Source organism: Oikopleura dioica, chromosome PAR (assembly GCF_907165135.1).
Source record: "Oikopleura dioica chromosome PAR, OKI2018_I68_1.0, whole genome shotgun sequence".
In the NCBI taxonomy this organism is placed as follows: domain Eukaryota; kingdom Metazoa; phylum Chordata; class Appendicularia; order Copelata; family Oikopleuridae; genus Oikopleura; species Oikopleura dioica.
Window position 1 is genome coordinate 3,676,153 of NC_137293.1, and position 25,942 is coordinate 3,702,094.

The following is a 25,942-nucleotide window of genomic DNA, read 5'->3' on the forward strand; positions in this document are numbered from 1 at the left end:
AGCTTAGTTAGGAATTCACATACGGGCACTATACAGTAGACTACACTGTGTAAATTATGTCACAACAATAAAAGTATGAAATTTTCGATAAGTCTCAGAGAATCTTGAAGTTATCGTCTCTTATAAGCTTCTCTAGAAAAATCAAGCTCTCGGACTCCGGAGTCTACCGTTGCTGGGCGATAAATCATCTTGGAGAAACTCCAAGCCAGTGTGTTCAAACTGTTTATGAAAACATCGAAGTTGTCAAACCCCTTTCACAAACTAAGTACGAAGGCGCAGATGCCAGCTTCTCCTGCGGCGGTGCTGGTGCGAAAGTGATTAGTTGGGAATTTTATCCGAAGAATGAAGATCCAAAGATAGTCGCCTTTAGCAAAAGAGAGAGGGTGAAGGATGGAGTCGCGAAGATCTACTTTGAAGCTCAGAGTCTGTCAGACAGAGCGCGTAGAAACGACAGACTGACGGCAAACTGGATCTGGACGAGGTCAAATTCACTGAATAAACTTGAGATCAAAAGAATCAACGAGCAAAACGCGGGGAAATATCTTTGCACAGTCGTTTACGATGGCCCAAATGAGGAAAATGAACATTTATTAGAAGCGACATTGACTGTACCGAGCCAGTATGAAATAAGGGGCGCCAATGTTCAGAAATACGTCGGTATCAGTTTGGACAAGGACTCGGTTTGTAATGTTCATCTATGCGGTGTTACTTGCTCAGGTAAAGAAAAGACCGTAATTTGTTATCAAGGCTCATTTTTTTGAAGTTAAAAGTAATGTTAATGCGAAAAATAACTTATAATTATTGATGCATCCTTTGCAAATGAAGTGCTAAAAATATTTTTAAAATAATTAAATTGAATTTTTAGGGGTCAATGCGAAATCAATCCAATGGAAGAGTCCTCATGAGAGTGAAATCACCGAAAAAGAGGTTGAAAAGATGATCACTCATTCCGAATCTCGGAACTCGGAATCCGAAACCTTCTCAAGAATCAACTTTGGCTCCCTCGGCCCTGACAACATTCAAAAAGTCCTCGGTCGCTGGGAATGTGTTCTTATTCCGAGAAAACCTGGCAAAGCGAATGTAATAACGAAACAAGTCGATGTCTTGTTGAAGAGCAACGAAACGATGCAGAGAGACTTGATGAACATTAAGCTTCAAGATTTGAATGTGGATGAATTGATTTCATTCCGCCCTAGTTTTTGCCCAGACAACTGTGTTTTTCTGATCGTTTATGGGGGCGACAAGGATCGAGTTAAGATTTACAGCTTTCCGATTAGATCAAATTACCAATAGATCCCTTTTTCATAACTGATAAAAAGTCAACCCGAATTTTGGACACACTTTACTGCAAAAAATTCCTGAAGAGCTCAAAAATTGACCCGAAAATATCCCACCAAATCGCCATCATCCCCGCCTTCGAAGAACACACGCCTCGGGGCGAACTACAATTCATAACTTCTCGCGGGATCATCCGCAAGAAACAAATCCAATCTCAACAGCTGGCGGAAGAGAATGGGATCTTCGCTTCTACCATTCTTCTGATCAAACCAACAGCTTCAAATGATTTTCAACGAATAACCGCAAAGAAATTACAGCTCAATTTTCATGACACAAATACGTCGTTGTTGATTTCATGGGAAGAGCCGGACATTCTTGAAATGGGAAGATATTACATAACGAAATTTCTGATCGAAATAAATTTGCCACAGCTGAGCGAGAAAAATGGAATCATTGAAGAAGAAATTTTGTCAGGAAAGAAAAAAATCGCAGTCAATCTTTCAAAATATTACTCTCACGAAGACCTACGTCAAGTCAAAGAAGTCCATGTGCGCCTTCGTGTCGTCAGTAGAATCTACCAATCTGAAGCAATCTCGAAGAGTCTCAACATTCTCATCCTCGAGGAGCCGGAAAAATCGCAACTTAGTATTGGACTCTTTATTGTTGCAATGCTTGTGGCGATACTGGCGATTGGAACTGCTATCTGCACCTGTCTCTGTTTCCTGAGGCGGAAAAAGGAGGATTCCAAGCGAGAATCTGAGTCGTTGGAAATTCCACCGCCAGAAAAAGGGTACACTGATGATTATGCTAGAGAATGGGATCAATTAAATCCACCGTCGGATATTTCTATAGCTGATTTCAGCCAAAATAGGGATGAGTTTCATTTTCATTAATTCTATCAAAAAAAATTGGTAAAAAACTCATAACAAGCGACCAAAGAGACAGTCACGCCGCTCGAATACAGAAGCAAATTCTAGAGGACCAAGATTTTAACCAAAAGCGACCAAGGAAACGCGGCCGAAAGCGCCTTGCTAGACCTGCGGAAGATGACCCTTATGAAGGAGAAGACGAACTCGACGAGCCACAAGCAAAGTTTGTTCTTCCGCAAATGGATCCAAGCAGAAATTCGACATACAGTGATCAATTTACTGTTTCTGATCATGACGATGATGATTGTAAGCTTGTTGCTCGTTTCATGTAAGAATAAATTCAGGTTATCGCTCAGGAAGATACGGAAATCGACCAGTAGGAATTGTTCCTCCGTATACGCCACCAAGAGCTGCAAGCCAATTACAGTACATTCCAAGCTACAATAGAGATGATGGACAGAAATCGATAAGATATCAAGCTGATAACTTCTGATCATGCCCCTTGTAAATAAAATTGACCAATTAAACGTTATGTTACCCGCTTTGAGAAGAATGAAATCTGTTTCCGTTTCGCTTATACTTTCTCACTTGCAGTCTATTGAAGTCAGTTTGCATGATGCTATTATGTATTTTTATAAAACTTTTTGTGATTTCTGCGGAGAGATGTTTGTTGGTAATTTTGCGGAAATACAAGTGTAGATAAAAATTAAGGGACGAGGAACTCTATCAAGAGTGCAGGCATCTGTGCCGAGTTGATTTTGGGTACTGTCAATTTTTATGTGAGACGGACTATTGCCTATCAATTTGTGAGAGAGAATACAGCCGTAAGTAAGGACAAGCCTTCAGTTATTTTATGAATAAGTTTGTCTTTCGTCCTGTCCATGTGGGGAAGACTGTCCTGCGGGCTGTGTTGATTGTCCCAATCCTATTTGTCGAAACGAGACAACCACATCGACAACGACTACAACTACTACGACTACAACTACCACTACTACAACTACCACAACGACAACTACCACAACGACCGTTTCAGATACATGTAAGGAATGTCCAAACGGATTCTGCTTCGATATTGGAGCTGGTTACAAATGTTTCACCGGTTTATCTTTGAAAAATGTCAAGTATCAAGTCCGTTGGGCCTTTCGGAAAGTTTTTTAAAAATCTTTAGAAATATATCAATTGCGGCCCCGCTGTGCATCCTGATGATTATGAATCCAAAATTTTCACGAAAGGAGGGAATACTGGTAAATACCAGTATCTTACTTTGAGTGCTGATGAACACTTGTTATGGTTGACTCCAAATTTTTGGGAAAATGAAACGTTCAATGATGAATATTTTATTAACACGCATGCTTTCGATGGTAGAGGAGTTGTAGCTTATACAAAGGGAGGAAACATACGCGACGAAATTTTCCACAAAGACTCGGCCGGAGCACAGAACACAGAAGAAATCTGGAAATTCGAAAAATACTGCGATGAAGAAGCGCCTGGAATGTGTTTTTTCTGGAGAATTCGCGCAGTTCATGCACATTCGTACACAAATTTATATGTGCAAGCACAAGAACATGTTGATTATTTATATCTGGGGGAGATGAACGGACATGACGAAGATGAATTCTTGTGGACTCTTGAATTTCACTGAGTCAAAGTCAAATAAATATGATTGGCATGATTATTCAATTTTGTAAGAATTGTTCGAGTAACTCGAACTTCGAGTTTGTTGTTATCAAGATCTATTTGATTTTTAATGGCAGATGAAATCGAATTCCCTTTAGGCTGTAGGCTACAGCCTGTAGGCAACATTTTAGCCGCGAGAAATCTTCACTATCTTTATAATTTATAGTCTATAAATTGGCTTCCCCCACCTTTTTACTACTTTCCTATAGTCTAGAAGACACAACAAGACTTCACTTATATATTCTACATAGGAACCATGGTCGTTTGCCTTATCATGATGAAATCTAGTTCCTCCCTCCAATAAAACACAATTCGACTTCCGCTTGACATATTTTATTGCCAAAATCAATTCGTCGCTCAATTCGTAATCTCTACTCCCATCGTTGATTGACCATCATAAAACTTCTCTCCCTCGGTATAAAATCTGCCTCTCCTCCTCAAACTCTATCAAACAATGAATATGGAAAACAAAAATACACTTGAGAAAATTTTCGAAATCTTCAAGACTGAAAAGGGATCTTTGAACCTCTCCAAGTTCGTCAAAACCCTCAACGACTTTGGAATTCTCAACGATGATCCCCGCCTTGCTCCCTTTTTGAAGCGAGTGAAAGAGCTCCAAGAGAAAAAACAGCTGAACTTCGAGGCGTTTCTTTCCGTCCTCGATCCGACCATCGAGCCACTGATCGTGAAGGCTTTCTCTGGCAAGTTGATCATCCCTTCATTCAAGGAGTTCAAAAAGCTCGTGGAAGAAGTCTTCGAGGACGTCCGTGATTGTAAGGATGGCAAAGCTGCTGATTACATCCCCCAGCTCGCGAGAGTCGACCCGGACTTGTGGGGACTGTCTGTTTGTACTGTTGATGGACAACGATTCAATCTGGGTGATTTTGAGAAGGTAAGAAAAGTCTTCCTTGATTTCATGAGAAAATTGCTTATTTCAGATTTATACGATTCAATCGACTTCAAAGCCCTTCACTTATGCCATGGCCCTCGACCTCTACGGAAGCGATTACGTTCAAGAATACGTCTCAGCCGAGCCGTCCGGAGAAGGCTTCAATGAAATCTGCCTTGATGATAATAATAAGCCGCACAATCCGATGATTAATGCCGGAGCTATTGTCACTTCTTCCCTCGTCAAGCCAGAGTTAAATTTGGGTAAAAAAATCTGAACTTTGATTTGATAAAGAAAAATTATTTAGCCGATCGATTCGAGTACATGATGAACATCTTTCGCAAGCTTTCTGGCGGAACTTATGTCGGTTTCAACAATTCTGTTTATCTTTCGGAAAAATCTGTCGCCGACCGAAACTTTGCCCTTGGCTACTATATGAAGGAAAACGACTGCTTCCCAAAAGGCAGCTGCTTGAAAACCATCTTGGAATTTTACTTCCAACTCTGCTCGATTGAAACAAAATGCTCAGCGCATTGCATCATGGCTGGAACTTTGGCGAACGGAGGAGTCTGCCCGATTACCGGGGAAGAAGTTCTGGACGATGTCAGTGTCCAGCATACTCTCAGCCTTATGCTTTCTTGCGGCATGTATGACTACTCTGGGCAGTTCGCTTATAAAATTGGATTGCCTGCGAAATCGGGCGTGTCTGGATCGATTCTCGTCGTGATTCCAAATGTCATGGCGATTTGTCTTTATTCGCCAAGGCTAGACAAGCTTGGAAATTCATCACGAGGGCTGCTCTTTATGGAAAAATTGCTCAAGAAAGTCAACCTGCATCAATTTGATAGGTAGGAAACTCGATCAAAGGCCCCTCTTTTAACATTTTCAGCGACAACAATGCGGCAAAAATCGACCCAAGAGGCCATATCAGTGACTTCAAGGACTTGGAGAAAAACTCGATTCTTCAAGCGGCAATGACGGGAGATTTGGAGATGCTCCGTCGACACTTTTCAAACGGAGCGGATATTGATGTTCGAAATGTGATCGGACAGACGATTCTGCACATTGCGGTAGCTGAGGAAAATATGCGAATTGTCAAATATCTTGTTGACGTCTGCGAGGTAATGAGCTCCTTCTTTTTCGTTTCAAATGGATTTTGAAGATGAATTTGAACGCGAAAGATACTTGGGGAGAAACACCACTTGACATTGCGGAAAAACGCGGAAACATCGAAATCTCAACCTTTCTCCGCTGCAGAATGATTCTCAAAGATCTCGACAGCAGGTTTGACTAATTGCATGCTAGAACTCCCGATTGTCAACGTTCTTTAAAAAGGTTTTCTATTTCAGCCAAATCGCCAAAAACCGACAAGAACTTGCCGGACTCAAGGAGCAGCGAACAAGCGTCGGATCAGAAGATTCTGGAGTAGTGACATCTTTCTGACAAAAATTGCCGTAATAAGTGAAAAATAAAAATGCCAAAATAAATGATCAAAAAGCAGCTTAATTTTGTTTATTTCACAAAGTTCGTTCTTTTCCCACGAAAAAAATGCTTACATTGCCATTTTCGCATAAACCTGTCAATATCAAATAAATTAACGCGCTGCGTAATAATTATCCAGAGCGAAAGTGATGCTATCAAGGTGTTTGCCACCCTTTTACGAGCAATTATCATCGCGAAAAATGGGCTCTGACTTTCCTTTTTATTTTCGACTTGTTTCTTTTTCACACAAAGAATCATGCTTGTTGCTTTTTTCACCGTAGTCTCTTTTATAAACGCGCTAGAATTTCAAGAGACAACCGATCAGATAGAAGAAGGACTAGAATCTTGCACGGATCCTGTAATCGCTAGAATCGCAGGAGGAGAGCCAGCAAACCCCAGTTCTTGGCCGTGGCTGGTTAGACTTGCAATAGAAGATTCAAGATTTGGAACCCTAACTTGCGGGGGAACGATCGTTTCGAACAAATATGTTCTTACTGCAGGTCACTGCCTGTATTTCGCCACGAAAGTCGTCGCCACTTTCGCCGATGTTAGCATAGCCGAAAATGAAGAAGATGAATTTTCGCTCGAGTCGACTATTTTTCATATTCACCCTGATTATGTCGGGCTCAATCGAGGTGAAATTGACTCGTTCAAGTTTGTTTCTTATAGAAATTTTGAGACATGGGACTGATAGAATTTGACGATATTTATGGAAACGAAAAGACTCCTGGTTCAATTCAGACTGTTTGTTTTGCAGGATTGGGTAGGAATTTGCAATTGCTGTTTATTTTTCTGCTTTGAAGCTTTTTTTCTATCCAAAAAGGCACAAGAACTTTGGGAACCGAAGCTTGCTGGACCGCTGGGTGGGGCGAACTATCCTACGCTGGCAAGACTCCTGATGAGCTTCATTCAGTTGGGCTCAATATTTTCAGCAAATACTACTGCTACAGATACAGTTATCCGATGCCGTTTTACGAAGATGATATCTGCGCCGGAGCGCCGGATAAGAATGGAAATGGACTGACTGATGCAGGGACAGACACATGCAAAGGTGATTCAGGAGGGCCGCTGATTTGCAATGTCGACGGGAAAGCCACGATGGTTGGTTTGACAAGTCGGGGAGTTGGCTGTGCCTTTGAAGGAAGCGATCGAAAATCGTAAATGATTATTTTGCCGCTAATTTAATGATTGCTTCGAAGGGTACCCAGGATTGTACACATCGATCCTCGAAAATTCTGATTGGCTTAGCTCCATGCTCGGTTCATCGAAATTCAGAGAGATTACAGCAAGTGAAACATCAAGATTCTCTTGTGCTTTGAATAAAACTGTAGGCGAACGACAATTATTCCGATGTTATCATATTTTAGCTCGACTTTTTCGGAAACTGTATCGAGCCAGAAAACAATCGAAAAGAGTGGAAAACTAACTGGAGCGAGTGCAAAAACGGCCAGCGCACTAGAAAATACAGGTTATTTCCTAAGCTTTTAGGTGATCTTATCAGTCAATTAGACTTTTCTCGTCGATTACAAAGGCTGCAGATTCAACGTCCACGCATTTTGATCTCAAAATCGGACCAACAATACCAGTCAGAGAATCATGCAACGATCCAACGGTCCAATGCAGCGAAGAACATGCAATCTACAATACTTCCACAAAAACCTGTGAACCCCAAGAAGGTTTCACCCGCACAAGCTTTGGAATACTCCCGCAGTCGGTTGAAGAACTCGGCGATGATATAATTTCAGAAGTGACAAAGAGGATCAATAAATTGTTTTGGGTTGTTGCGAGGGCGGATCTCGTCAAGTGAGGCTTTACGATTCAACAGGTTAAAAACGGAACTTTAGATTCGATCGCTTGACGAAAACCTTAAAGGACGCAGAAGATGATATGATGAAAAAAGTCAAAAGAGCCTGTGGCAAAACTAGCCAGCGGCTCAATCCTAGACTTTATGAAGGTAAAACTCATTCCGGATGAAAAAATAGATGAATTTTTTATTATAGAATTGAAGATAATGCACGATATCCTGCAAAACACCATAAAACCCTCCTCATCCAATATCGATGCCCTTCGAAAAGCGATAAAACTTCTCAATCGCTACCAACAAAATACAATTTTCAACTGCCCGAAATCCGGTTATGGCCCAGATCCAACAGATGAAGAGGACTCTGGCGGAGTCACGTGCGTAGAAGGAAAAGCCAGCGCTGGAGGAAACATGAATTTGTATCACAAATGCAAAATAATGCTGAGAATGAAGAATATTTTCGAGCAAACCTTGCTTGTGCAGTTTTGAGACAGCAAATGTATTCAATAAATATGTATAATTTATACATATTTATACAGTATAAATTATAAATGTCAATTTATTAATAAGAATGAACAGAGTACAAATCGACTACGGATAGTTTAAAAGTTTTCGTAAGAAACATTATCAAGATCTTGTCCCGCAAGCGGATTGGCAGACATCGCGCTTGACTGTCCAGCGATCAGAGCGTTCAAATTTGGTCCTGAAAAGGTCAATCTAAGAAGGACAAGTTCAAGGGTACCTTTAGCATCCTCGGCGTCAGAATCAACATAGATCTCCTTCGGCTCATTCAAATGTTCTTCAATGTCGAAATCGCTATTGAATGATGCTCGGCCATCGCTACTGCCGAATGATGATTGTTGATCTTCATCATCGTATTCCAGAGCCTTAAAATCTATTATTTTCGCTTTTGCTTGGGTCTTACAATATTGATCATTCCTTCTTGTCCAACCAGCTGATTCTTGTGCTGCTCGCCCGATGCCTGGTAAGCTTGTGACTCATTGTAAGCACCTTTGCTGGACATATCATCCATGTCGTATTTCATCGCTCTTTCTGATTGCAATTTTCGCTGAAAAAGATAAATACTTGTTATTCAAACACCTTCTTACCGCATATCGTTTTCGCATGCAGCACATGCAGACAATAATTCCAGCGCAAAGAACAGAAAGACCTCCTCCAATGGCAATCACAAGGATAAGCCATTCTTTATCGCCCCATTTGTCCTCTTCGATGACTTCTTCGCATTCTTCGAGTTTTTGCATATTGCAGCTCACCTAAAAATATGATGGATGCTTGAAATAAAGCCTTTACTAACCCTGATGTTGTAGGGCTCTGCTTTGAGAGTATTATGAGCTTCAACATCATTAAGAACAAATGCAATATCGAATGAAGTGAGAAGGTCTCTGTTTTCTTCCCCTGCACGCAGGGAATCAGTGAAGTTGCAGCTTGAAATTGGAACACTGCAAGATTTGCTCTGATTTGATGATTTAACGACGTAAAAATTGATTTCTGTGTAGTATTCGACTTTTGGATCATCTTCAGGAGCAAGTGGATCAGGGCGATTTTGGGTCTCGACTTTGTAAAGCTCAGTACTGTAGTCATAGTACTGAAAATGAAGGATGAAATAAGATCAAGAATCACAAACTTACGCAATCACATGCATTTTTCCTGGGAAGAATGCTCTCGAAAAGATCGTTCATTTCTCCTTTGAATTTATTTGTGAGCGCTTCATTATCCCAGTCATCTTCTTTTGTTGACGTCACAAGTCCAACATGCTCCTCATCAAGAACAGTCACGACGATCGGAAGAGAGTTGTAAATGACAGACTGTCCGTTTTCAACTTTGCACTTCGATTTGAAAAAATCGGGATATTTTTCGACATATGCGCAATCGTAATTTTCATAAAGAGGAGCTTCGTTTGCCACCTCGACTAAACAAGAGCTAGATTTGAGACTCGAAAGAAGAGAAACCTGTGATTGTTGCTACAGCAAAGAAATTGTTGCTCTTGATATCCGGGATTTGCTTCAAGGTCTTGAGGTTGAATTTCATCGGGTCTTCTGGATCAGCTGTAACTTGGAAAAAGTCCTTGTTGTTTTGACATTGAGAAGCGCTGGAACCGCAGATGTAGGTTTCGGAAATTTTCTTGATTCTGCTTCTTCGATTAGTTTCATCACCATCTGCGTCGGAGACCTCGATTTGTGGGGTGATATCTTTGCCTGCTTCAGTTGTTCCTGCGAGAACATAATGAGCAGTTTTAAATGGAGCGATGAGAGGGCCATTGTCGTTGACATCTTCGACATTAACTGTCAGCAGAAGCTAGAAAAAATTGAGATTTGAGAAGTAGTCTAAAATAAAACGAAAAAAATAGGCATGCAGTTTTTAATAAAAAATATTCTGGCACATTTCTCTCCTCTTGAAATGTCTGTAAGTATTTCCATATTAGTATTTTTTTTTGATAAAAAGTCTTGGCAACTTACTTTCGAGAGAAACTCCTAAAACAAAGATTTTTATACTGTACAAATTCATATAAAAATCATCTTTTTTGATGAAAAGCGAGCATTTTTTGGCGATGTTTTCTGATTCGAAAATTTATCTTACCGTTGACTGAAGGTTCTACAATTTCATGATGATAAATTACGATTTCTCTTTTCAATGAAAAACTTACCCTTTGATTCTCATCAAGAACTCCATCACACTGATCATGGCAAAATTCAACGGTACATTTGCTGAAGTCATCTAACAAGTTGCACTCATCATCATAAACATCGATTTCAAGTGTGAATTTATCATATTCTTCGCGGTTCAAGCCCTTTTCATTTGTACCAGGGATGTATTCCGCGGTTATTCCCATTTCAATTCTACCGGCGACCCAGTCAGAGCATCCAGTTGGTGGTTTATCGGCTTTATCAGTGACGGAGAAGATATTATCACAAGAAACTTCTTCAGCAAGCCCGGGACCGCATTTTTGGACATCTTCGTAGAAACCCTTAATTTTTGTAAATAAGTGTATGGAAAAACCGTAAAAGATCATACCTTGACGTTCTGGACGGTATATTTGTTGACATCAGCTGACCATTTTCTTGAATCTTTATCAATAGCGCCGCAAAATGATTGCGCGTCGAAACCAGTTCCTTCTTTGATCGTTAGTTGTCTATCTTTTTCGTCAAGATCAGCGAAAGTTGGACCGTGGTCGTTGATGTCCTTAATCTTTGAAGAAATTTATAATGGCGAAAATTTAACCTTGACAAGAACTTTCACGATCTCCTCAGATTGGCCTCCAGGTTGGCCTCCATCTGTAGCTCGAATTACCAGATCGTAAAAGACTTCCTTGTCGAGATGATCCTGTCCATTATGATGATTTCAAAAACTTTTCTGGGGCCGGAAATCGTAAAAACTGCAAGTGCAGTTTTCTTCAGCTCGTCAAGACGAGTCGAATGATGGGTCTAACTCCTGATAATTCTAAGGATTGACCGGTTTACCGGCTGGTTACCGGAAAATACGTTGTCACCGGCCGTTTTTGTTCTAGAAGTGATAAACGGGTGATTGACCCCGGAACTTGTTCCTCATAGTCAGTTCTACTGCAGGGTAGAAGATGAAGATTGTATCAATACTCTGAAGAGAGTTATCACTAAAATTCTATTTTTGGCGAAAATGGGACCGGAAATTAGGAACGTGCAGCAACAACAAAATATAAGTAAAAATTACTGTTTTTGGTGATAACTCTCTTCAGAATGTTGATACACCCTTCATCTTTTAGCCTGCAATAGAACTGACTATAAGGAACAGTTTCCTGGGTCGAGCATCTGTTTACCACTTCTAGAACAAAAACGGCCGGTGACAACGTATTTTCCGGTAACCAGCCGGTAAACCGGTAAATCCTTAGAGTTATCAGGAGTTAGACCCATCATTCGACTCGTCTTGACGAGCTAAAGAAAACTGCACTTGCAGTTTTTTTACGATTTCCGGCCCCACAAAAAGTTTTTTGAAATCATCTATTCAAGATTCCGTCCCAGCTGAGTTGATTTCTCTCATTCTCGAGCTTCGGAGTGATGATTGGGCTTGCACCGAGATTTCCAGGTGTTAGTGAAGAGCCCTCACAAACATCCTTGTCTTCATCGGGATTGAACACATCGCCACCTTCAACAGAAAAAGGAGACTCTTGAGGCGTTGAAAATCGAATCCGACCATAGTTGAAATAGCATCGATCTTTATCAAGGGTTCTGAGAAGACAGTTTTAGTGGACTGGCTGAAAGTATTTTTACCTGATGTCGATTGGCTGAATAGTATCCTCAATTTTTTCATAAATCTCCATTATCATCGGATCTCCTTCATTATCTTTCGGAATGAAGATTTCCGGAGAGTGCTCATTTTCATCTTGAATGGCAAATCGGATCATCGTGTTTCCAGTAGGATCGGAAATCAAAGAATTGTCATTGGATTGTTCTGTATCGGAGCAAATTGCAGTCGCTTCATCGAGGTCAGCTGGGCATTGGAATGCATTTGTCTTGTCACTATCCTCGCAGTTTCCATTTGAGCAGTCGATGTTACAAGCTAAAAATATAAAAGAAAGTCGTCGTTCGTTTCAAAATACCTTGGACGGTGAATTCGAAGTTGAAATGAAATTGACCATCCATCATTTCTTGGTTGTTCTTGATCTTGGAGACACCATCGGCATCAATAAATTTGGCAGTACTTTTCATCTTAATTTGAGACTTGAAAGTTTTCTTTGTAATGGAAATGGCGTCAATCTGAAAGAATTCTGCAGCATCGAGAAGGCTAGAATTGGAAGTTTTGATACGGAAACAAGTTCTGGTGTTCAAATAGTCATCATCGTCGTCTTGAATTTGCGACAAATCGAAGACTTTGGGAGATTGCCCATTTGATCCATCCTTAACATTCCACGATCCGGCAGGAAGCGTGTACGCAGGGCTACCTTCCAGGCCATTGTAGATTTGAAAGAGAGGTGCATTGATGTTCGAGTCAAAAATGACAATGCTCAATCTTGAGCTTACTCGTGTATCTGAACCCGCTGGAACGCAACATTGTTCGACTGTATTTCTATCTGCGTCACCATCAAGAGAACAAGCGCGAACTGTATAAATGTATGACTTGGCTTCCTGTCGATTCAACTGTTCCCCCTCACGCAATCTTAAAAAGTCGCTGTTAAAAGTCGCACCTCAATACAAGACTCGAAAAAGACAGAGAACGAGCAAATATTGTAAATTTTTTTCTTTATTTGCGCAAGTTACAATTTGCTCGAAATGTCAATGTTCATGCTCGTAAATAAGTCTGACTCTAACGCATCGGATATTTGTTTAGAACATTCTCATTGCGATTCTTTCCTTACCTGATTTGCAGGGATAAACTGCCCTCTTCTTTTAGGTAATCAGTTCCAAAATCTTCCCAACTTGTTCCCTTTTTATCGCCATTGACGACTTCGAAAATGCCAACAGCGTTGTCAGAATTTTTGATGTCGCAGAAGAAAACATGCCTGAACTGAACACTATTTTGATTTGTAAATGTCAGCTGAAGATTTTGAGATCCGGGCTTTTCATTTTCAATTGTCTTTACGAAATAATCTCCGGAAGAATCATATTCGAACATTGCTCCATCACCATCGAGAACACTTGGTGCTTTGTTTTTCTCTGTAATTTCCAAGTTGACGGTGAAAATAGAGCATTTCGAAGCGCCATCAATCATCGTTCCTTCGTCGCATGCTTTGATATCAAGCATGACTGTATCAATTTCGCTGAATGCAAGTGCTTCTTCAACAGTTACTTCCAACGGATCAAGTTGGGCATTGAAAACAGTTTCGGTATCTACTGAAAACTTGTTAGCGCAACTGACAGAATTGTCGCTTTTTGAACAGCTAGTTTTGTCGATTGAAAGTTTGAACTTTCGATTATCATCTCTTTCATCGATGTCAGTGATGATGATTCTATGAGGATCGTTTCCATTGGAATACGCAGTAAGAACAGTACCGACGGCATTTTTTTCCTCAAGCTTTCCAAACTCGCTGCAGTAAGAGCATTTTAACTGACCAGGTCCGGCTTCAAACTTTCTCGTTTGTCCGTTGAAAAATCGAGGGGGATTGTTGTTGATGTCCTGGATGAAAACAGTAATGTCGAAAGACTGCTCTTGCATGTAATAATCTTCGTTGAATGCACATGATGGCATGCCTTTGCAAGGTTCATTTTGGGAACATCCGTTTCGGAAGTCAGCTGGCACTTTCTCTTTTGCAATGACATTGAGAATGAGGTTTGAAACTCGAGTAGAATTTGATCGGCAATTACCAGGATCTGCTTCTGGGTCGCATTCTGCATTGAATTCACCATTGTTTTTCAATTTTATGAAGACAGCACTTTCAGGACCGGCCGGTTGATCATCTGCTGCAGTGCCGTAGTCGATCTCAAAACTTGTGCTAAAATCATCTCCAGCAGTCGTTTTTAGTTCACTGAGCTCAATTCGTACTTCCCACTTTAAATCAAGGTCAGGATCGGATGCAGAAATCAATAGCTTTTCTGAGCTATCTCGATCTTCTGTAATGTAATTTAGGCTTTCTTCAGTGCGGTATTTTCCCTCTTTGAAATAAACCATCGCTGGTGGAACATTGAATCGCGGCGCTTGATCTGGAGCGTCGAGAACTTCAACCATAAACCGAGCGTTTGATGCATAATTTTTTCTAGTTCCATTCGAACTTCGCCAAGGACCTTCATTTTCTGCAAAAAGCTGGTAGTTATAAAATGGTTTGCTTTCGTAATCAGCTGGCTCGGTTTGTGAAGCAGATGCTTTCTTGCAGAAAATGTCTGATGAGTCATCACACGGACTTGTTGTTAGGACATAAGAATCATCACTTGAATCCGAAAACGCAATATCTGTTGGTCTTGTGCAATGATCAGGTTGGCATTCTTCAGGGTTGTTAGGGAACAGATTTCGGAATTCTTTGATAGTTATTTGTCCATTAAGCGTCTTGGCCGTAGAAAAATTACAATATTCCGTGACGTCTGGGTCTGAGCAACTAGAAAGGTGATCCAATTTTCCATTTATCACTGGACATTCAGTGACTTGGAATTCGCTGACATCATCAAAGGACGGTGGGTCAAGATTTGATGGATAGATCGCAAAATCTTGAGCATTTCCAATTCCGGCTTGAAGAGAATCAACTTGTGGTGCTTGATTTAGGCAATGATAAGCAGCCCTAATCTTGACTTTTGTAGGTTCGATTGGCTTTATGAGAGCTCCTGACTGGGAAGTATCATCGTTAATTTCATTTTTGAGATTGAAATATATTCGCTTGGTCACCACCTGGCTGATGTCAATATTCTCAACCAAAGTTGGCTCGAATAGAGATGTTAGGGATTGATCGAGACTCCAGCCCTGAGCAGTGTTGATCTCACCACCGTTCGGCGTCCATATTTCTATCGAAAGGCAATGTTCTTGCCTTTCGTCATTTGTTTCGTCGCAAATCTCTGGAAAACATATTCCAGCGGGTAAATTAAAGCCAAACGATGTATATCCATCAAAATTTGTCTTTTCTGTATGTTGATAAATGTAATCAATTTTTGGATTTTTCTGACCAATTTGTGAGTATTGCCTGGTATTTCCATTAGACGCTTGAAAAAATGACGCACAATTATCCGTTGGAAGGCCACAATTCCGATTTCCAAGTTTTTCATTATTCTTAAGAGATTTCAAAGAACTTTTTTCGTAACTGTCTTCGTGATTTTTATCGAGATTACCAAAATTATCTATCGCCTTTGTCTTTTCTGTAATCTCCAAATTAACAATAAGGGTAGAGCATTGCGGAGCTCCATCCATCATTGGCCCTATGTCACAGGCGTCGATGTCAAGTCTGACTGTATCAATTTCACTAAATTTAACTGTATTCTTAGCAATTATTTCAATTGAATTCAGCTCAGCGCTGTAAATTGAATCACCATTCATCGAGAAAATCCCAGCACAATTGACGGATTCACCATTCTTGGAACATTTAAATCTGTCGATGAAAAGGGTAAATTTTCGATTATTTTCTTCTTCATCGATATCAGTGACGATTATTTTTTGCGGATCATTTCCGGAGGAGTACGCAGTAAAAACAGTACCGACAGCATATTCTTCCTCGATTTTTCCGTACTCACTGCAGCTAGAACATTTCAGTTGACCAGTTCCGGCTTGAAATTTCTTGGTTTGTCCATTGAAAAATCGCGGCGGGTTGTTATTTATATCCTGAACAATAACAATGATGTCATAGGACTGTTCTTGCATATAATAATTTTCTCTGAAGGCACAAGCAGGCATTCCCTTACACGGCTGATTTTCAGAGCATCCGTTGCGGAAGTCCTCTGGGACTTTCTCCTTTGCAATAACATTCAGAACAAGATACGAAATTCGTGGACTAGTTGAACGACAGTTTTCTGGATCCGATTCTGGGTTGCATTCCGAACGAAGTTCGCCGTTGTTTAAGCTTGATGAAGACAGTGCTTTGTTCTCCTGCTGGTTTATCTGCTCCAGTATCGTAATCGACCTCGAAACTCGAACTAAAATCATCTCCAGTCGTAGACTGTAGCTCATTGAGTTCAATTTTCACGTCCCATCTCAAGTCGAGATCTGGATCAGAAGAAGAAATCAATAATTTTTGTGTGCTGCTTCGATCTTGACTTATATAATTGAGATTTTTTTCTGAGCGGTATTTTCCCTCTTTAAAATAGACAATAGTTGGAGGAACATTGAATCGAGGGGCTTGATCTGGGGCATCAAGAACTGTTACCATGAACCGAGCATTGGACGCATAATTTTTTCTAGTTCCGTTCGCGCTTCGCCAGGGACCTTCATTTTCCGCAAGTAGTTGAATTATGTAAAAAGGCCTAGCTTCATAATCAGAAGGTTTGTTCTGATAAGCAGCGGCTTCAAGGCAGAAAATGTCGGATGAGTCTGCGCAAGGTGTCGTTGTCAACAAAAAAGTATCATCTTCAGTTTCAGCGAATGAAATATCGGAAGGTAAAGTGCAGCTATCAGGCTTGCACGCGTCAGGGTCGTAGATGAAAATATTTTTGAAATCTTTGATTTTTATGAAGCCATCCATTTCTTTTGGCTTTGAAAAATCGCAATATTCTGACAAGCTAGGATCGCCACAACTTGAAAGATGATCCAATTTTCCGGTTATTTCTGGACATTCTGTGACTTGAAATTCGCTGACATCATCAAATGAAGGAGGGTCAAGATTTGAGGGGTAGATCGCAAAATCTTGAGCAATTCCAATCTCATATTGAAGATAATCAACTTGTGGTGCTTGGTTCAGACATTGATAAATTGCAAGAATCTTTACTTTTGTAGGCTCAATTGCCCTTATGGGAGATGTTGTCTGGGATGTATCATCGCTAATTTCATTCTTGAGATTGAAGTAAATTCGCTTGGTCATCACCTGGCTGATGTCAATATCCTCTACCAAGGTTGGTTCAAATAGTGGTGTCAGGAATTGATCAAGACTCCAGCCATAAGAAGTATTTATATTACCGCCGTTTGGCGTCCATATTTGAATCGAAAGGCAGTGTTCTTCATTTGTTCCATCACAAATCTCTGGAAAACATATACCAGAAGGAAGTCTATTATGACCAAATGATGTATATCCCTCAAAATTTGATTTTTCTGTGTGTTGATAAATATAATCAGTTTTTGGATTTTTTTGTCCAATTTGTGAATATCCTCTGCTATTTCCATTTGCGGCCACAAAAAAACTCGGGCACGAAGTTGTCGGCGGGCCGCATTGGCTTTTAGCAAGAGCTAAAACAGCGCCGAGGGTTACCCTCATTACTTTTAAGCTTTCTGTTCTTTTTCTCTCTCAAAATCTTCCCAGTATTCTCTAAAATATGACTTTGGCTGCTCTTTGCAGTTGGAAGTAAAACACAACTCGCGCTGACTCGATTGAGTTTTATATTTATTCAAGCAGTATCTACGTCAGGAATTTGTTTACTTCTTGCATTTACCCGCCAAATCTTTCGTAAACTCCCTCTTATGTTACTCATCCTCACATTAAGAAGCATATTTAAGCAGCCTTTAAAAACCCTAGATATAGGGCAATAAAATGATAAGCGATCTGATTTTGCAAGCGTTTTATTGACTTGAAAATAAAGCATTAGCAAATAGAACTCGCTCCCGCTCGTGGCTCCAGATTGTTGACTTTGGGACGACTGCAAAGAATTACTTGGCGATTTGAGACTGTAAATAAATATTGACCACAGATGCAAAAATTCCAAAAGAAAATATTTCCCAAATCGCAATTGAAATCATGGAAGACCTCCCAAATCAAAAATCTTTCTCGAAAATATCCAATAAATGAGTTGTTATATTCATTTTATTATCCGGTTTGAAAAATCAAAGCTAAGGTTCGAAATGTCATTCAAGGTCGTCTTTTTCAAATTGATTTTTGTCGCGAGTGCTGCCCGTTAAAAAATCATAACATGGACGTAATGAAGTTGAACCTGCGCAGGACACGCTATAAATGAAGATTTATACGAAGGTCAAGGTGGCTAACTTGATCGACCTTTCTTTTCTTTACTAATTTCCCAAAATCGAAGGTAAAAAAATCCTGCTGCTTTCATTTTTTATCCCCTCACTTAAAAGTTCAATTTTTAAAATAAAAAATTAAAGATACGAATTATTTTTCCTTTTTTTCTTAAGCCTGTCGATTATCATATATACTCTCATCTACGTATAATTTTCCACTCGGCTGCTCCTGCCCCTGGGTGCCAGATCTTTTAACTTTTTCAGAGGAAGAGAAAATAGGAACAATAAAAGCGCTGATCCCGAATAACCCATAGAGATTAGGAGATCCACTAGAGCTACGGAGACAACAACCTTCGCTGAACCGATATTTACGATCGTGCTATATATCGTTGTATACGATTCTATTTTTTTCTTATTTCGAAAAGGACGAAAACGATTTTTCTGACGAGAAAAAATGGGGAACGCAAATTGTAAGAGCTGCAGATCAGATACTGTGAGAGAACCAGAGACAATCAGGAAAGGCTATTCTTGGGTCGATGATTTTTTGATAAAAGAAAATGAGGCAAAAAATATAGCCTTTTTTAAGACAGGCTCCTGTAAAGTTGCCGGCAAAAGAAACACATGATCTTCATCAACATGAAAATAATGTTGATTCAGGAATGATAAAAATCAAACCTATAGAAATTATTAATGAAAAAAAACGAATTATTTTTATTTCAATCAGGCACTTCTTCCGCCTCAATAATCGAAGAATTGCCTCCGACCCAGAAAACAGAGGAGCCCGAAGAGCCTATCGGGGAAACTGGTAGCTTTGTGATGAGGAAAGAAAACATCGTTCCTGATGTTGAGTCAGAGGCAGAAAGCATAATTGAGGATGTAGCTGATGTTCCTGTTGGAATTCCAGAAGCCGATATCGTCGAAGAAGCTCCAGTTGAGGTTGAAGAAGCTGTTGAAGCAGGTGTTGAAGAGGTCGATGTTGTTCCAGAAGAAGTTGAAGTTATTTCCGTAAAGGAAGCTGAAATTGAAGAAGTTGTCACCGAAGATGTCGACGTCGTTGTCGAAGAAGTTGAGATTGAGAAAGTTGTGGAAGATGAGGTTGAAGTTGATGAGGTACCTGTTGCTGAGCCAATCATTGAAAATATCACAGCTGTTGAAGAACAAGATAAAGCTCAGGAAGTTACGGAAACACCAGCTGAAGTCGAAGTTTTGGATGCAAAAATAGAGTCTGAAATGGAAGAAATAAATGAAGCTGTTACCGAAGCTATAGAAACTCCAATTACCGATGACATTGCTCCTGCAGTTGAAGAAAAAATAGAAGAAGACGTTCCTGAGGAGCCCGCTGAAATAAAGATCGATGAGACTCCGATTGAAGATGTTGCTACTGCTGTTGAAGATACAGTTGTTGAATCTGCTGTTGAATCCGCTCCAAAAGATGAAACAGTTGATGATCTTGTTGAAGCTCCAATTGTTGAAGCAACGACTGAGGACGTGATCGAAAAAGCTCCAGCTGATGTAGCTTCAATCGTAGAAACACCAGTTGTATCTATCGAGCCCGAGTCACTTGAAGATCAAGTCGAAAAAATCGCTGAAGAAGCAGCGACTGATGAAATCTTAATTGAGTCTGCGGCAGAAGAAACCCCAGTTGAAGCTCCTGCTGAGGAAAGCATAAAAGAAGAGCAAGCTGTTCTCCCATCCGCCAGTGAAGCCCTCACTGATCATATTGAGCCTGCTCCAGTTGAAACTTCAATCGAAGAATATGCTGAAGACGTCCAAATCGATGAACCCATAGTTGAATCTCCAGAGCCAGAAATCGCAGCTGAAGAAATCAAAGTCGAGGAAGCCCTCGAAGACGTTGTTGAAGAGGTCGTTGTTGAAGAAGAGATAAACGAAGACCCGATTGAACCTTCAGTCGAAGAAATATCAGTTGAATCTCCAGCTGAAGCATCCCCAGTTGAAGAAGCGAAGAAAGGCGAAATCGAAAGTGAAGAGGTAGTTGTTGAAGAAGAGAAAAATGAAGACCAGGTTGAAACTTCAGTCGAAGAATCACCAGAAGAATCTGTAGCTGAAACAACCCCAGTTGAAGAAGCGAAGAAAGACGAAATCATAATTGAAGAGGAAGCTGAGCTCGCTGCACCTCCAGCTGCTCCGACGGACATCGCCTCAATTGAAGAAACTTTGCCTGAATCACCTGAAATCGAAACAAAAGCATCTCCAGTCGAAGATATCGAAGTAATTGAAGAAGACGTTGCAGAGGAATCTGTAAAAACTGAAAATGATTTATCCGAAAAAGATGAAACAAAAGAAGAGGTTCCAGAACCAGCCGATGTTCTCGAAGAGAAACAGGAAACTAGCATCAAGTCTGATGAAAGTGACCATGAAACTGATGAAGACAAGAAGAGTGAAGAGTCACCCGAAATTGAAGTTTCGAAAGAAATTGACGAAATACCTGACGAACCAGCGATCGAAATTCCTCTAGAGCAAGATAAGATAGAAGAGGAGTTGGAGGGAAAACCTGACGAAAGCCATCATGGAACCGAGTTAGATGAAAATCCTCCAAGCCCTGTCGTATCAGAACAAGACGAAAAAGAAGTCAAAGAAACTGAAACAAATGTTCTGGAGGTAAAAAACACTCGAACCTCGATTAATTAAAAAAAATATAGGTTGAAAAGCTAGCTGAAAAAATTGAAGAGGTCGAAGCAGAGAATTCCGCTGTTGAAATTGTCGAGGAAGTACCAGTCGTTGCAGAGTCTCCTCTTCCAGAAACAGGCGATCCTGAAGTCGAGCCTGAGGTCGAAATTTCTCCAGAAGAAAAGCCCGCTGTTGAACCCGCTCCTGCTGAACCTGCTCCTGAAATCAAGGAAGAGTCATCGGCTTATGAAGACAACCAAGACGACCTTGGAATCCCTCCATCTGATAATGACATAACATCCTCAGACATCTACTAAATCAGTCAACCTAACAACTCAAAAATCAATCTTGTGCAAATAAACATGTAATTAAAAAACTAAAAATAATGGTTATTGTTTTGTTATTATAAGATTTTATTTATGTACAGAAAAGTTTTCGTAGATGTCTTTCAGACAGCGAGGTGACATTCTTCGCTTTTATGTCTTCTTCATTTTTTCTTGCGTGGGTTAATATGCATTGGGTCCTGTTTTTTGCATGTTAAAAAGCTTCGTTGGGATCGTTGATAATTTTCTAGTGTTGACTTGGCATCATCTCAAAATTCACATTCTTCTTGACTCCGTTATATTACCCGTCTCCCTTTTTTAATTAATTTAAATTACGCCCTACATTTGAAAAAGAATTTTTCTTGCATCCTGAAAAATAGCATTTAAAAAATTTCTCAACTGCTGAAAAATTGATTTTCGGCCAATCAAAAAGGCAAAATTGCAATCTCAAAAAAGCGCTTGGGAAGAATCGAGGGAGATCAAATTTTGATGATGAATGCGCTCGATGAAATATTTACAGTTGAGTTGAATTGGATAATTTACAGTCGGTCGTTGACTAAGCAGGATGGAAAGAATTGTAAAAGATTTGGGCTTTGTAAAAATTGTTATAAGGAGATTTAGAGTGTGCCAGCGGCTTTTCTTGCTTTTCGCTCGAACCTTGAATTTGGTATCATTAGTGAAATGACTCCCTTATTTTTCATTTAATACCATTTGGACCAGTCGGACGGAAGTGGTCTGGCCTCCATTTTGTGAAATCGTTGGTAGCTGTTTTCCAAAAGAAATCGCCACTTGGTCATTCGCAGGCTAGGTGATTGCCGGATGCAAATATTTTCAAAAGAGACATGGAATTACCTGACTCGCGCGACATTGGAGTAAGAATTTCGATGCTTGGACTTGCACTGGGGAAGATAAGCTAGAAAAAATAAACATGAAAAGATTGAACTTGATAATTAAAAAAAGGATTAGTTTTTGCCGTCGTTTTGAGACCCTTAAACTGCAGAATCAAAGTTGAAGCTTCAAACTTTTTTTTTTGCGAAAATTCTTGAAGGCGATTACGAGAAAAGTATATCTCTGAAACTCGCTCTGGAATTTCCTCCGGAATCTCATCAGTGGTGAGAATGGAATTTTTCAGCAATAATTCCTCTTGTCTTATTTTAGAAAACGAGCACTTACCATCGACCCATTTGGCGATTGAGGCGCAAAGTTGGCTGATTCCTTTGAGTGGATCATCTTTGTTGAATCGAGGCGTGATTCCTGTTGATACAGTTTCTTCTTCGGGGTCTTCGTACAAAAGGTCGTACAGTTCTTCTTCGGCTAAAGAAAAAAAAAATGTTGATTGTAAAATTTTTGAATGAACAAAAACGTATGTGTTTGGCCAAGCGGACTTTTGGTTTGAAATTTAGACAAGCGGGAATGAGATAAAGCCGAAAGAGAGGGTCGCCTTCGCGCTCGTGATAACAGACGATTTATTTGACAAATGGAACGGATAACACGTTCTTATATCTTCCAGTCGGCGAATCAATTGTTAGAAATAAGACGATTAGTAATTGGATCATCAGGGTTCGCTAGGGAAATCTGAATTAACTGACTAAAAAAATTTTTGGAAATGAATTTTTTGAAATCCAATAAGATTGCTGTATTTGGCCTACCGGCCAATCAAAACCATTTGCATAAAAATCTGTTCCAAAAATTGGTTCTGCCCGAATCAACATACCTAAATGGGACTAAACCAATTTATGGAAGTGCATTTTTGAATAACCAATAAGATTGCTATATTTTCCTGCCAATCAAAACCCTGCCAATCAAAACCCTGATCCGTTAAATCACTTCCATAAATTGGTTTAACCCCCAAAATGGTACTCACATTGTATCTTTTGAAAACTCGGGTTAAACAAATTTATGGAAGTAATTTTATTGATCAGGGTTTTGATTGGCCAGAAGGCCAAATAAAGCAATCTTACTGGTTATCCAAAAATGTACTTCCATAAATTGGTCAAGCCCGAAAACTCTGGGAAAAGGAGTCTATACTGTATTGAATATTTTTTTTGACTTACTGTAACGACTGTCAGCACTTCTTCGTTTTCTTCCTCCTTCTGGTGGGGTTCCGCATCTGAAAGAAAAACTTACTCCCTGGTTTTCGGAGAAACATGACAAGAAATTTGACAAACAGAAGCAGCAATTAAAAACTAAGGGATAAAAACGCATCCCTTTCATTAAAACCCTCAGCTCGGTTCAGTTCTTGTAGGTGTTATGTTTTTGTGGGGTGGATGCTTATCAAGGACTTGTACGGTGATAGCGGTGGGCTGCGAAAATAGTTCGGCGGATGCCACGTGCCAGAGAATTTTCTTTTCTTTACGAGCACAAAATCGAGGCAACCGCCATCTATAAATATTGAACATATGTGGAGGGCGGCTTTGATTGAAAATGTTCATTTTTCAGCATCGTGAGTTTTTTTTCACAAATTCAAAAAAGCTGACGGGGGTGGTTTGTCAATAATTAACATATTTTGACAAGTAAGAATTAATCAATTTCCGGCTTACTTTTGGTATCTGTCCTGGAGTCTCTCAATCGTTCTGTCAATTCTCTGTTCCCAATTTCCTTCGGGCTTGTCCACAGCTGGCAAGCACTTTCCCTCAGCATTGCAGAGATTTTCACGAGTCCACTGGGCAATCTTGTCGCCAATAGCCCGGATTTTTCGATCGGGTTGGTTTGTTCGAGGATCAAGACTCGAGCTCTCTTGAGCAGTGGAAATGCTCGAAGGGGCAATGATTGCTGCGATGGAAATGAGCTTCATCTTTTAGTGAAGTTTCTTGGGTTCGCGGTTTGAAGATTTTTTCTCTCAGAAGGAGGAAGACTAAATAACTTTAGCGATTGAATTTATTGAAGAATCTATATTGGTCGCTTTAAGATTATTTGTTATCTATCAATAGTCATACTTTGGATTGACATTATTCAAAAAAAATAACGACAAAAATGAGATTTGTTTTAAAACAAATTTTGATGGAATAACCATTAAGTTTCTAATGTTTATATTTATTTGGTTTTTCTTTTATAAATGACGGTTGAAAATTTTCTAAAAATACTATCTAAGAAATTGATAACAAGATTGGTGAATTACTCACTGACGCGCTTTTTTTAAGGTTACTGTATTTATTTCTCCCACTTACTCCTTTGAAGACCCAGATCACTACATATATTTTGAATCAGCAGAAAATATCTAGAAACGTGACCGTACCCGATTCTAAAAAATCACTTCCGTTTACGATTCTAGAGCCGGAAATGTAAAAATCATGAACGAACGGTACCCATAGAACCCATAGTCTATGGCTTGTGATAAAATAAAGGCTAGATGACCTCTCTGTCGATGCTAAGGCGAGTGAGTCCTGTTTTTTTGTGATGACGCAACTTCCGATTTTCAAATTTTATAAATTCCCGCCTCTAGAATCGATTATAAAGAGCTTATCTAGCCTTTATTTTATCACAGGCAACTCAAAAATGACACAAGATTCAATTTGATATGCCATTGTCTAGGGGTTCTTTGGGTACCGTTCGTTTATGATTTTTACATTTCCGGCTCTAGAATCGTAAACGAAAGTGATTTTTGAGAATCGGTTACGGTCAAGTTTCTAGATATTATCTGCTGATTCAAAATATATATAGTGATCTGGGTCTTCAAAGTAGTAAGTGGGAGAAATAAATACAGTAACCTTAAAAAAAGCGCGTCCACTGTTATCTTGATCTTATTTTCGATTAAGATTTCACTTCAAAAATTTTGCTTTTTTTTTATTGTTTTACCTGATTCTTTCGTCTAATTTTCTTGCTTTTTCTGCACCAACGGAGTTATTCCCGTCTCTAGCCTAAGTCGATCTTGACTGAGTCGAGAAATATTCTTTCAAAGTAGTATTCGTCGTCGTCGCACTTGATGGAACTGTAGCGAGGGCGCTCACGAGTCGAAAAAATCGTGAAAACGCACTTCGGAATTACGGGCGCGCGTATTCTAGCGCCCTCTCGTTCGCGCTCGACTTTTTTCGACCGGTCGAGCTCAGGCTAAAAAAGCTAGCGTGGAATAAAGCTCTGACCTGATACTGTCTCTGATGAATGAGATATTGAATTGATTCGGATTAACTTCTTCTTTTCTTCATGTCCAGAGCCTGACTAAACTAACATACTTCCATCAATACGTTTTGAAGAGGAAAAATTCAAACTTTCATATAATTTACTTTAGTTAATGTGTCTAAGATTATTTCTAGAGAATTTCTTAAAGGACAACGGAACCCCTTGATCGTTCAATCAATGGCTAAAACGAAGTAAGAATCTTCAAAAACTTTGATGAATAATGTGGTACTGTTTAAAAACTCTTTTTTTATAACATCAAAAATAAGCCTTTTGGAGCCTTTATAAGCCTTGTGCACTGAACAATAATTTTACCCAAAAAAAACGTGCGAATTCTGATTCGTCGCTTTATAGAAGTGGTTCGAAATTGCGATAAATT

The 25,942-nt window shown here is 39.8% G+C and overlaps 7 protein-coding genes and 1 long non-coding RNA gene across 9 annotated transcripts; 6 read left to right on the forward strand and 2 right to left on the reverse strand.

The window, feature by feature from the left end:
- Positions 1–2,857: 2,857 nt before the first annotated feature.
- On the forward strand, positions 2,858–3,275 carry LOC145706008 (uncharacterized). Its single transcript, XR_014134647.1, has 2 exons — positions 2,858–2,971; positions 3,010–3,275. It is a non-coding gene; the product is annotated as an uncharacterized LOC145706008 (long non-coding RNA).
- A 1,003-nt stretch (positions 3,276–4,278) lies between these two features.
- Positions 4,279–4,720, forward strand: LOC145701277 (putative glutaminase 2). Its single transcript, XM_081778499.1, has 2 exons — positions 4,279–4,664; positions 4,717–4,720. The coding sequence occupies exons 1-2, from the start codon at positions 4,279–4,281 to the stop codon at positions 4,718–4,720; spliced, it is 390 nt and encodes a 129-aa protein (XP_081634625.1).
- Positions 4,584–6,216, forward strand: LOC145706001 (putative glutaminase 2). The gene is made up of 6 exons (XM_081783510.1): positions 4,584–4,716; positions 4,763–4,976; positions 5,021–5,561; positions 5,603–5,834; positions 5,876–5,997; positions 6,063–6,216. The coding sequence occupies exons 2-6, from the start codon at positions 4,805–4,807 to the stop codon at positions 6,154–6,156; spliced, it is 1,161 nt and encodes a 386-aa protein (XP_081639636.1). The 5' UTR covers positions 4,584–4,716; positions 4,763–4,804; the 3' UTR covers positions 6,157–6,216.
- An 825-nt stretch (positions 6,217–7,041) lies between these two features.
- LOC145701278 (uncharacterized) lies at positions 7,042–8,002 on the forward strand. Its single transcript, XM_081778501.1, has 3 exons — positions 7,042–7,522; positions 7,563–7,663; positions 7,705–8,002. The coding sequence occupies exons 1-3, from the start codon at positions 7,448–7,450 to the stop codon at positions 8,000–8,002; spliced, it is 474 nt and encodes a 157-aa protein (XP_081634627.1). The 5' UTR covers positions 7,042–7,447.
- Positions 8,003–8,034: 32 nt separating this feature from the next.
- Positions 8,035–8,532, forward strand: LOC145706005 (uncharacterized). The gene is made up of 2 exons (XM_081783513.1): positions 8,035–8,149; positions 8,196–8,532. Exons 1-2 carry the CDS (start codon positions 8,083–8,085, stop codon positions 8,483–8,485), a joined length of 357 nt encoding a protein of 118 aa, XP_081639639.1. The 5' UTR covers positions 8,035–8,082; the 3' UTR covers positions 8,486–8,532.
- Positions 8,533–8,543: 11 nt separating this feature from the next.
- LOC145705995 (uncharacterized) lies at positions 8,544–17,872 on the reverse strand. 2 transcript variants are annotated; one of them, XM_081783502.1, is made up of 15 exons: positions 13,344–17,872; positions 12,588–13,144; positions 12,259–12,547; positions 11,990–12,216; positions 11,237–11,346; positions 11,030–11,197; positions 10,662–10,982; positions 10,595–10,609; positions 9,967–10,312; positions 9,646–9,926; positions 9,312–9,602; positions 9,106–9,270; positions 8,922–9,065; positions 8,739–8,883; positions 8,544–8,699 (listed from the first exon to the last, which is right to left on the reverse strand). In XM_081783502.1, exons 1-15 carry the CDS (start codon positions 16,565–16,567, stop codon positions 8,599–8,601), a joined length of 6,384 nt encoding a protein of 2,127 aa, XP_081639628.1. In that variant the 5' UTR covers positions 16,568–17,872; the 3' UTR covers positions 8,544–8,598. The 2 variants fall into 2 exon arrangements, with proteins under 2 accessions (XP_081639628.1, XP_081639629.1); XM_081783503.1 differs by lacking the exon at positions 10,595–10,609.
- Positions 17,873–19,215: 1,343 nt separating this feature from the next.
- On the forward strand, positions 19,216–21,463 carry LOC145705998 (uncharacterized). Its single transcript, XM_081783507.1, has 2 exons — positions 19,216–21,118; positions 21,160–21,463. Exons 1-2 carry the CDS (start codon positions 19,316–19,318, stop codon positions 21,442–21,444), a joined length of 2,088 nt encoding a protein of 695 aa, XP_081639633.1. The 5' UTR covers positions 19,216–19,315; the 3' UTR covers positions 21,445–21,463.
- Positions 21,464–21,531: 68 nt separating this feature from the next.
- LOC145706003 (uncharacterized) lies at positions 21,532–25,351 on the reverse strand. The gene is made up of 7 exons (XM_081783512.1): positions 25,246–25,351; positions 23,991–24,304; positions 23,505–23,560; positions 22,624–22,764; positions 22,303–22,363; positions 22,159–22,254; positions 21,532–22,107 (listed from the first exon to the last, which is right to left on the reverse strand). Exons 2-7 carry the CDS (start codon positions 24,242–24,244, stop codon positions 22,068–22,070), a joined length of 648 nt encoding a protein of 215 aa, XP_081639638.1. The 5' UTR covers positions 24,245–24,304; positions 25,246–25,351; the 3' UTR covers positions 21,532–22,067.
- Positions 25,352–25,942: the final 591 nt, after the last annotated feature.